The sequence below is a fragment of the Drosophila ficusphila genome, unplaced genomic scaffold (genome assembly GCF_018152265.1).
Source record: "Drosophila ficusphila isolate 14025-0441.05 unplaced genomic scaffold, ASM1815226v1 contig_791, whole genome shotgun sequence".
In the NCBI taxonomy this organism is placed as follows: Eukaryota; Metazoa; Arthropoda; class Insecta; order Diptera; family Drosophilidae; genus Drosophila; species Drosophila ficusphila.
In genome coordinates, this window is record NW_025064737.1 from 1 (window position 1) to 11,559 (window position 11,559).

The following is an 11,559-nucleotide window of genomic DNA, read 5'->3' on the forward strand; positions in this document are numbered from 1 at the left end:
CCACCCTTGTAATTAAATAACGCACGAGTAGGTTAAGTTAATTAAAGTATGTTTATTTTGGAGTTGCAACCTTTATGTTTTTTCGTTTTTTGATGTTTGCGCGAACAATGTATGCGAGATGAGTTGATGCTTGATCTGAGGTGAGGTAAGCCGAAAGCGCGGCTTCTTTATACCGTCGCTTTGATGATTATAGATAATGCAGATAACAAACATAAGAGAGTCTTTAAGAGCGGCTCCTAACTCCCTACACCTATGTGCATAAAATTAGGTGCTGGCTGTCTGCTCCGAACATACTCCCCGTTGGAAGAGGCACGGTTCCAACTTGTTGGGAATCGACGGGCAGAACGGCCAGTTTGGCGACGGCTCTCTTGATGATGCCCGTAGCTGTACGGACCATAACTACTCTGACGACGCCGTCCTCGCCGGGAATGACTTCCTCAACTCGTCCAAGTGGCCATTTCAATGATGGAATGTTGTCCTCCTTCAGCAACACGATGCTTCCGATCTTGATGTTAGATCCTTCGGAACGCCATTTGCTCCTTTCCTGAAGAAGTGATAAATACTCGCTGCTCCACCTTCTCCAGAATAGTTGCTGCATTTGGGTCACAATTTGCCATCTGCTGAGGCGGCCTTGAAGGAGATGCGTGACATCCGGCTCAGGAAATTTGGTGTAGCTGGAACCCTTTAAGAAATGCGCCGGCGTTAGCACCTCGAGGCTTTCAGCGCTTTCTGAAATTGGACAGAGGGACGTGAGTTAAGGATAGCAGAAATCTCATAAGCAAGAGTTCTTAATTCATCGAGGGATAAGATGGATGGACCGACGACTCTGTAGAAGTGAAACTTGGCCGATTTGACAGCGGCCTCCCATGAGGCCACCAAAGTGTGGAGCACGCGGAGGTATGAACTTCAATCTATCCCGTCCGCTAGGCACGAAGAAGCTATCGAAGCTATATGTTGCTCGCTCAAAAATAATTCCTTCAGTTCGCCTAACTCGCTCTTGGCGCCGACAAAGTTGGTCGCATTATCACTCCAGATAGTTCGCGGACTGCCTCTAAGGCTGATGAACCTTCTCAGAGCTGCTATGAAGGAATCTGTTGTGAGGTCCTGGACGACTTCCAAGTGAGCGGCCTTCGTGGAAAAGCAGACAAAGACGGCGATGTAGCACTTGTGCGGTGCCTTGTTCCGGGACTCTGCTTTATGATAGAATGGCCCACAATAGTCGACTCCTGTCGTATGAAATGCTGGGTTAGGTTGAACTCGATTCGCTGGAAGATTACCCATGACGTGCTCCCAAGTCACAGGCCTCATCCGAAAGCATCTAACGCATTTGTTGATGACGCTAGCCACGAACTTCCGACCTCCAATCGGCCAATATCTTTGTCGTAATGTGGCAAGCAACGCCTGCGATCCTGCGTGCATGTATTTTTTATGAAAATACACGATAATTGCTTTGGTGACTGGATGGTCCTTGGGAAGCAATATCGGATGCTTCGTATCATAGTCCAAGTTTGCGTTTTGAAGTCTTCCACCAACGCGAAGTAATCTATCGGTGCCAAGAATTGGCCTCAGCGAAATCAGTTTGCTCTTCTGTGGACACGGCTTGCTCTGGCTAAGAACTCCATACTCCTTGGCTAAGTGAATCTGCTGGATGCTCCTTAGAAGAAGTACGGTCCCCGAGTTGATCTCCTCAACGGAAAGATGGCTATTTGAGAGTAGAGGCTTGGACCTGCAATTCGAAATAAATCGATACACGTACGCAAATACACGCTGCAACTTATCAAACGTGTTAAGGAATTTGCAGTTAACAGAAATGTCAACGCACACGGTTCCAATTAGAGTCGCGGCACGTCGCTCTGGAAGATCCTTTGCTACATCAAGCAAGGAAGGCCATTCCGATGAGTTCTGCAAAAGAAATGGAGGTCCATTAGCCCAAAGAGAATGCTCCAGCAATTCTTTAGGGGTACAGCCTCGCGACACGACATCCGCCGGATTGAGGTTGGTTGGAACATGATGCCAAGACATTCCTTTCGTCATCTCCTGAATTTTTGCGATTCGGTTGGATACAAACACGTTGAACTCCCTAGGAGGCTGCCTAATCCACGCCAACACGATAGACGAGTCAGACCAGCAATGAAAGGCGCAATCGAGATCTATGGTTTCCTTGACGCTTACGATAAGCTCTGCCAATAAAAGTGCTGCTGAAAGTTCCAATCTTGGAACTGTTAAGGCCTTCAACGGGGCTACTCTCGACTTGGCGCAGAGTAGATAGGCTCTTGTGCCTTCATTGTCCTCCGACCGCAAATATAGGCAAGCTCCATAAGCTGCTGTGCTAGCATCACAGAATCCATGCAACTGGATGGTCGCTTGCGGACGCGCTACGAATCGTGGAAATTTCAAGTTCTGGACGATCGACAACTGAGAGGTCAACTCCCCCCATGACGAAAGAATGGGCTCTGGCAATGCGTCATCCCAATCCACATTAGACTTCCATAGAGATTGCAAGAAGATTTTAGATTTGGTAACGATTGGCGTTATTAACCCGAGAGGATCATAAAATTTGGCTATAGTTGACAATGCGATCCGTTTGGTGACTCTATGACCTGACGATATCTGAGAAAAATTGAACAGGAACTGATCAGAAGAAGGGTCCCAAGCTAGCCCCAATGCCTTGGCGATATCTGATCCATCGTGAAATTTAATAAGCTGCTCTTTATCGCAGTCCGACTCTCCTTCGAGGGCAGTTGACTCATTCGAACACCATTTGCGGATTGGAAAGTGTCCTCGCGACAATAGACTCTTTACCTGACGACGAATTTCTCTCACCTCTTCAATCGTTTCGCCCCCAGAAATTAAATCATCGACATAGAAATCTCTACGAACAATCTCTGCTCCAATTGGAAATGATTCCTCTTCATCATAAGAGAGCTGATGCATGGCTCTTATAGCCAAGAAGGCAGCTTGTAAACACTCAACTCATCCGATGAATTTTCTCGCCAAACGATGCACTGCAAAAAATCATCCGGGTACGAAACACGTACGCAGCGGTACATCTTGCAGATGTCTCCACAAAGAGCTACTTTAAAGAATCTGAAGCGAAGCAATATGTTAAAGATTTTTTGCTGAATGGTCGGCCCTGCGAGAAGTAAGTCATTCAAGGACGTACCAGAAGTCGTTTTAGCAGACCCATCAAAGACGACACGAAGCTTTGTGCTCGTGCTCTCATGCTTATGTACACAATGGTGAGGCAAGAAAAATTGCGGTACCGTTGGATCCTTTGCTGCGAGGGACATGTGTCCTAAGTTTATATACTCCTTTAGAAAGGACGAATACTGAACCTTCAGGGCTGGGTTTCTATCTAGCTTAGCTTCCAAACTCTTGAAACGACGACGAGCCAGGCAATAGGAATCACCTAAAGATTCGAATCCTGAAGCGGACAAGAGGCGAACAGAGTATTGACCATTCTCAAGCCTAGTGCAGTTTTCCTTAAAAAGTTGTTCGCACCGCAAGTCCTCAGGCAACACAACTGGCTTCGCTGAGCTAACGTCTTCTATTTCCCAAAATCGTTTTACAATAGCAGTAAGCGTTTCATCATCAGAATGATTGACTGGATCCTTAATAACGGCAGCTAAGACAGACTTATGATTTGGAATGCTTGACATCCCTCCAGAAACGATCCAACCAAGCTTGGTGTTCTGCAGTGTTGGCAAGTTGTTTTCCAAATGAATTTGCCCCATAGTAATTATTTCAAAGAACAGACCAGCTCCAATTAAGAGGTCAATACGTTGTGAATCGTTAAAATGAGGATCCGCGAGCGAAATGTTCTTTGGAATTCTCCATCCTGCTGCATTTATGTCAAAATGAGGCTGATAGTCAGTGATACTATGAGTCACTACAGCTGTGAATGCTGCACGATAGCCTGCATCCCGTGACTGCGCTAGAATATCAACTGCCCTATCAGCGCTCATGGAAGATTCTCCGATTCCAGAAACGAGTGTGAGCGATCGCCTGTGCTTCAAATTAAGCTGGCTAGCTAGGCGCGAAGTAATGAAATTTAATTGGGAACCCGAATCTAGAATGGCTCGGCAAGGCATGAGAGCACCAACTCTGTTTTTAACATAAACTATGGCAGTTGGAAGCAACACGTATTCCGTCGGCATATTATTTGAGGCACTGGGTGGAGGGTTTGCCAAATGTTGATTAGAATGCGAATGTGAGCGCGAAACTAATGCAGATGAAGCGGAAGGTACTGTCTGAGAGCTCAGGAGTGGGTCGGATGATGGAGACGCCATTGAGTTCGAACTTGAGGGATCCGAGGCCATGTGCAATAATGAGTGGTGCCTCATCCGACAATGTCTGCAATGCGAAGCTTTACATTGTTGCAAACTATGTCCCTTGCGCAAACAATTTAGGCAAAGGTGCATCTTCTTTGCTTCTCTGTATCGAATATTTGGACTCAAATTTAAAAATCGCGAACATTTCGGCAGGAAATGGTCCTTACTATTGCAAAACAGGCATACAGTAGAATTTAGGGTCGTAGCAGAGGCAAGAATTGCATTTGAGTGATATCTGTGCAAGTTTTTTCCCACCTGTTGGCCTGGTGTTTGGATTACCAAGGCTTGATCCAGGTTCTCCATCATCCTGCACCTCTTCTCCAGAAACGACTCCATGGCAGTCCATGCTGGAAGCTCAGCGATGGGCAAGGTCTCTTCCCATCTTTCTAGAGTCCTCTGGTCCAGCTTGTGAGCGACGATGTGAATAAGAAATCCGTCTAAAATTTGTTCCACACTGGCCAAGGTCCGTATTGCTCGAAGATGTGAATTTATGAAGTCGCTGAGCTCCCGAAGACCCGTTGCTGATCCCTCCTCGACACCCTTCAACCCAAATATCGCCTTCACGTGTGCCTGAAAATGCAGAACTTTATTATCAAAGCGATTTATTAACAAATGCAAAGCCTTTTCATAATTTTGGTTCGAAGGTTCTAGCGAGCGTATGGTCTCCAGAGCCACGCCGCCTAAACTAGACCGTAAATATTGCAATTTTTCGATTCCAGTCAGCTCCTCATTATTTCCGATCACCGTGCTGAAGGTGGCGAAAAAGTCCGGCCAATCGGAGTAGGATCCATAAAACCGCGCAATCTCTAACGCTGGTAATCGAGGCTTCCTAGACCGCAACGAAAAATCTGGATTATTTGTTAATTCAAAACTTGTCGAATTGGCAGCTGTGGCTCCAGCAAATTGCAATTTTCGCTGAGCCGCCAAGCCTCGATTAAGCTTAGCCTCCACATCCATTACGACTCCTGAAAACTCCATCCTTGTGTCGCCCGTAAGCTCGGCAAAGTCCAGCCTCTCCAGCGCTGTCTGGGCGGAATCAAACGCCAAGTTCTGTGCCTCGATCCACTTTAACCGCGCATGAATATCGGCTTCGTCGAATTGGTCGATATTGTTGGCCACTAAATAATTTTTGAGCGCGTTGACTTGCCGCAAAATGGATTGCACTTTGGCCCGAAAAATTCAATTTCACTTGGGCCATTTTGGGGCTGACTATCGTTCACCGAATTTTGCATTTTAGTAATTCACAAAAAAAATAAAAAGCAAAAAGTAATTTCTTATAGAGTTTGCTTTGCACACAACACCCTGTGGTTTAAAGCGCGAAAATTTACAGCACCAAGCGTCACCGAAAGGTTAGGGAACTTTGTTTTGTTGTTGTTATTTGTTCACAGTTTTTGCCCGATTAGCAAAAGCGAAAGAACAGCTCGAAATGCACAAAATCAAACGCCCGGCTAAATGCACTTTGTATGCGCGTTTGTGTGTTTATGACCGAATGCCCGCAAACGACGACAAATGGCAAAATGTTTAAGCGAAATTAAAACGAACGAAAACTGAGTTGCAGACTCCGATTTAAAGGAAATTTACGTGAACGAATATCACGTCGGGGTCACCAAAATGTTTATGGGGAAGACAACCAATATGCCACCCTTGTAATTAAATAACGCACGAGTAGGTTAAGTTAATTAAAGTATGTTTATTTTGGAGTTGCAACCTTTATGTTTTTTCGTTTTTTGATGTTTGCGCGAACAATGTATGCGAGATGAGTTGATGCTTGATCTGAGGTGAGGTAAGCCGAAAGCGCGGCTTCTTTATACCGTCGCTTTGATGATTATAGATAATGCAGATAACAAACATAAGAGAGTCTTTAAGAGCGGCTCCTAACTCCCTACACCTATGTGCATAAAATTAGGTGCTGGCTGTCTGCTCCGAACAGATACCCTCCATATCAGTCAAATGACAAAGTGCAACTAATGATGAATTGCAAAAATGAAATATGAGTCATAGCATGCTTGTTTTTTTGATTGGAATGATGCGTACGGCAAAATGAGTTGATTTTCACTCATCACTGTTTTTTATTCAGTGAGTTGAATTGAGTGAGAAATTTTGAACCGAAGACTCAAGATAATCAGAATGACGTGTACGGCAAAATGAGTTGATTTTTACTCATCCCTGTGTTTTGTTCAGTGAGTTGAGTTGATTGAAAAAGTTCCCGTATGATTAAATCAAGAAAATAGTGATTTTTGCAGTTCTCTGCTCCACACCTACTATATCGGCTTGTAATTTTAATTCTAATTTTAGCAACAGTCGAGCTTCTGGGCATATTAACGAACTGCTACGCAATAAGAGAAGGCTTCGGAGGGAGTGGCAAGCCCACAGATCGCCTGCCTCAAACTTAAAACAGCTTAAAACAGCCAACTATCTTCTACGCCCAGCCCTAGAAGATGAAAGTAATCGATCTCAATTTTTCTATTTGCAGAATCTCTCCCCTAACAGCAGACGATATCCACTGTGGAAAGCTAAATCGGGTATATGTCCACCAACCGAAAGCGAATCGCCATTACACACACAAACAGGAGAGTGGGCTCGCAGCAACGAAGAGAGGGCGAATGTATTTGCTGCGCATCTGGAAAACGTCTTCAAACCGCTTCCATCAACAAACAGCTTTGTGCTCCCAACAATCATCACTCCAGAGGCTACCCTGCCTATCGCATTCGAACCAAGAGAAGTGACAAGAGTGATCGAGGCTCAGGAAAATCTAATCTCCCCGAAAATGATTATGGAATTGCCAAGCTGTGCAGTAAATCTTCTTACCACCATATTCAACAGCATGATGAAATGGGGCTACTATCCACAACAATGGAAAAAGTCCGTTATCACTATGATCCATAAAGCTGGAAAGGACAAGTCCCAGCCTTCATCATATAGGCCAATCAGTCTTCTGCCGTGCCTATCAAAAATATTTGAAAAGCTTCTGCTGAATCGTATAAAAGAACACCTGCAGTCCCATAATGCCATCCCAAGCCACCAATTTGGTTTCCGCGAGAAACACGGAACCATTGAACAAGTGAACCGAAAACCGCAGAGATACGAAATACATTTGAAAGTCGAGAGTACTGTTCCGCAGTCTTTCTGGATGTCGCCCAGGCCTTCGACCGCGTTTGGTTAGACGGCTTGATTTATAAAATTCAAAATTTGCTACCACAGAACACCCACAAAATACTGGAGTCATATCTTGTGCATAGAAGTTTCGCTGTACGGTGTAAAGATTTCCTCTCCGATTACCATCCAATCGAAGCTGGAGTACCTCAAGGAAGCGTGCTTGGACCAACGCTGTATTTAATCTACACAGCAGACCTTCCGACAACCGGCCTTACAATAACCTCAACATTTGCTGATGATACTGCCATTCTAAGTCGATCTAAGTGCCCCACGAGAGCAACGCAAAATCTATCAGCTCATCTCGGGCTTTTGGAGAAATGGCTAGCAGATTGGCGCATAAAGGTTAACGAGCAAAAGTGCAAACACGTTACTTTTACCCTTAATAGACAAACTTGCCCCCACCATCTCTGAACAACATCCATATTCCACAAACAACGGAAGTAACGTATCTTGGAGTCCACCTTGATAGACGGCTTACCTGGAGAAGGCACATCGAAGCCAAGAGAACACAACTAAAATTAAAAGCAAGAAGCCTACACTGGCTAATAAATGCTCGCTCTCCGCTTAAATTGGAGTACAAGGTACTTCTGTACAATGTAGTTCTCAAACCAATTTGGAAGTATGGCTCCGAGCTAACCTAGAAGTGATCCAGAGAGCCCAATCAAAAATACTAAGAACAATAACGGGTGCACCGTGGTACATACGAAATGAAAATATTCACAAGGATTTAAACGTGGGATCCGTGGGGTCCGGCGAAGAGACCTCCCCACCCAGCAACAATAGCTAGGGCCGTTTTACCACAAAAAAAAAACTTAATCTTAATTTTAATTAATTAATTATATGTATTAGGCTAAGATTTGAATACTTGTCGTTAGTCTCATTGAGAGAAGGTCCGATAATTAAATACCGTAATTAAAAAAAAAAAAAAAAAAAAAAATGGAGTGTTGTGTCAATGGCGAAGGAGTGTAATTTCCACGGAGGGGGTGGAATGACTTTGTTCCAACGATAAGGCGATCCTATGTTGTGTTTCTTTATATATATTACGCATCTTCGTATCGTGGATTGGACTTTGAACTTTCTTCGGTGTTATAAGGGGCACAACTAGTGTGAAGTTTTAAAAAATCAAAAATTTTTTTTTCATATTTCGGTAGATTACACCTTTAAAAATAACATATTAAAATTTAAAATCGATATCTCAAATAGTTCTTGAGTTATAACAATTTAAAGAGCAGCCGCTCTTATAACAGTGCAAACGATCATTTTATCTTTAAACGCGTTTTTCTCGAAACAGCATTTTCCAAATTTGCTGCAGTGATAACTCAAAAACTAGTGATCCGATCACTACCAAATTTTTTTTACATGTTCTTTATATAGTTCTACGTACCATGAACTATCGGTTTTTTGATCCGATCAAAAATCGAATTTCGGCAAAATTTTGGTTAAAATTCGATTTTTTTTTTTTAAACGCTGCCATTTTGTCATTTTTTGATATTTTTTTATCGTAGTTTATAGTATGGAAAATATTATCTAGTTTAACGAGAATTTTTCATTTTTTGATTTCGTCCACGGAGAGGGCCGGAATCAGTGCAGCAGTTAAGGCACTTTTTTTTAGCGCCGTTGGAGATCGACTATAACATAAAAAATATTTAACTTTTTTCTTTAAAAATTTCACTATACATTCTTAAACCGTGTATAAATATATTCTGCAAATTTGAAAAGAATTGATCAAGTAGTTTTTTTTATAAAAATTCCCAAAAATCACCATTTTTTTAGGCCGTCACACTAGTTTTAGTAAGGTCAAATCATGCGAAAAAAGCCATGTTTTTGTGATTTTTTTCCTGACGACACAGTTAAAATTTATTTATTCAACCAACGGTATATTAAAGTATGACATTAGAAGAATGTTTTATCAAATTTTTACAAAAAAATATGGCAATGGTAGCAATTGTCCGGACGTGTCGCCAAAAAAAGTTAAATTGCGGTGCCCCTCATAACTCGGTGCTGAATCATATGAAATCAAAAAATGAAAGTTTATTCGTTAGATAATAATTCGCCCCAGGTAACGCTGTGAAGGGTTTTTGAAAATTGCAATTTTTTAATTTTTTCGAGGACTTTGAAGTGAAAAACACAATTTTTTGGGAAAAAATCGGTTAATTTGTCATTGCGAAATCAAAATTATGAACAAAAAAAAAAAAAACTCGACAGAGTTAAACCTTTATTTAAAACCTTACCCCCCCCCTTAAGGCAACTTCATAGTCCTTCAGCAGAATAGAGTTGTATGAGCACATATGTTTTTGAACTAATTTGAAGGTAGTTTGCGCGACTCTGTCTTTAATGTCCGGTAATCCTGCTTCGGCAAGGATGCATTTAGTTGGGGTAGTTGGGAATGCGCCAATGCTGCGCCTGACGGCAGCATGGTAAGGAGGCAAGATTTTGCTTAAGTTGGATGGCGCGCACCAGCCGTAGATGGGGAGGCCGTAATCAATTGTGGACAGCAACAAAGCCCTTGTCGCTTGTATTAGTGTGGTCCGGTGGATGAGAGATCGCTTAGATGTTAAGAATTTAATAATGTTAAGTCTATTAATAAGTTTAATCCTAAGTTTGCTACAGTGTTGTTTAAATGTGAGTCGCTGATCAATTGTCAAAAAATAAATGAAAAACTATTTTTTTTTGAGTAAAATCCTTTTACACGTGTCGAATAAAATCTTCCATAAAAGCTGAAAAAAATTTTCATTCAATTCTGAGATATGAAAAAAAAAATTTTCTCGAATCCGTACGATTTGTAAAAGAATGTCCCAAATATGAAAAACCTTACATTTATTTACAGCAAGGGTCGCACCGGAGGTGTTACCCCAGATTTGGATTTCATTAAGGACTTCTTTAAATTTATTATTTAGTGTATTAGTATTCTTACATTTGCTAAAAATTATGGCATCGTCTGCATAAATTGACAGTTTAATTTTCTTATGTCTTAATATTATGTTATTTAAGGACTGGAAGGCAATCATGAACAATACCACAGAGAGGGGCGATCCTTGTGGGATGCCATTCTGGAGAATATAGAATTTAGATAGAGTGTTGTTAACTCTTACTCGAATAAAGCGGTTGGACATGAAAGCCTTCGCTAAGTTAAAGGTCTTTTGACCTACCCTCCACCGGAAAAGTTGATCCAATACTGTATGCACTCCCACTCGATCGAAAGCCTTTTCAAAATCAGTTGCCAATATGGTAACATGATTTTTTGGTTAAAAAGGGCATACGATGCGTAATGGTGGAGATGCAGAAGGGAATCAAGAGTGCTATGCTGTTCTTTAAAAGCTGTTTGGTGGGGGCTGATAAGTTTTTATTTAGTAATAAACCACATTAACCTTTTGGCTTACATTTTTTCTAGGGTCTTGCTTAAACATGGGAGTAAAGAAATAGGTCTAAATGATGTTATTTCGTGTGTTGGCTTGTTAGGTTTTAAGATAGGGATAATTATGGCAGATTTCCACACATGAGGGTAGGTACCCCTAGCGAGCATAGCGTTATATACAGGGTGGGCCATTTAAAGTTGACCCACTTGATTTTTAAAACAAAAACCAAAAAAGTGGACAATTTTTTTTTTATTCCAAAAATCATTTATTTTGGTCCAAGGAGATTTTTTACAAATTATTATTAAAAATGATATCACGTAAATGGGCACCTTTAGCTCTGACAGCCGAATGCATTCTTTTTTCAGCATTTTCCATGACTTTGGTCAATGTTTCAGACGATATGGCGGCTATTTCACGTCTAATGTTGTCTTTTAGTTGACTTAAGGTTTTTGGTTTATTAGCGTATACCTTGGATTTCAAATAACCCCACAAATAAAAGTCTGGTGCCGTCAAATCTGGTGATGTTAGGGGCCAGTCAAAATCACCACTTTTCGATATCAACCGCCCAGGGAACAATGTTCGCAATAAATCGATTGTTGCTCTAGCTGTATGGCAAGTTGCCCCGTCCTGTTAAACCAGAAGTTATCCATGACATTTTCACGAATAATAGGCATCAGAAATTGCTGAGATCGTCGATAAGTCGATGTCGTAGGAGT

At 42.0% G+C, this 11,559-nt stretch overlaps 1 protein-coding gene across 1 annotated transcript; it reads right to left on the reverse strand.

Annotated features, from left to right (window-relative positions):
* Positions 1-294: 294 nt before the first annotated feature.
* LOC122320761 lies at positions 295-2,934 on the reverse strand (the record flags this gene model as incomplete). The annotated part of the gene is made up of 4 exons (XM_043209187.1): positions 1,823-2,934; positions 992-1,726; positions 823-923; positions 295-729 (listed from the first exon to the last, which is right to left on the reverse strand). Coding segments are annotated over exons 1-4 (2,383 nt in total), but the record flags the coding sequence as incomplete, so codon positions are not given.
* Positions 2,935-11,559: the final 8,625 nt, after the last annotated feature.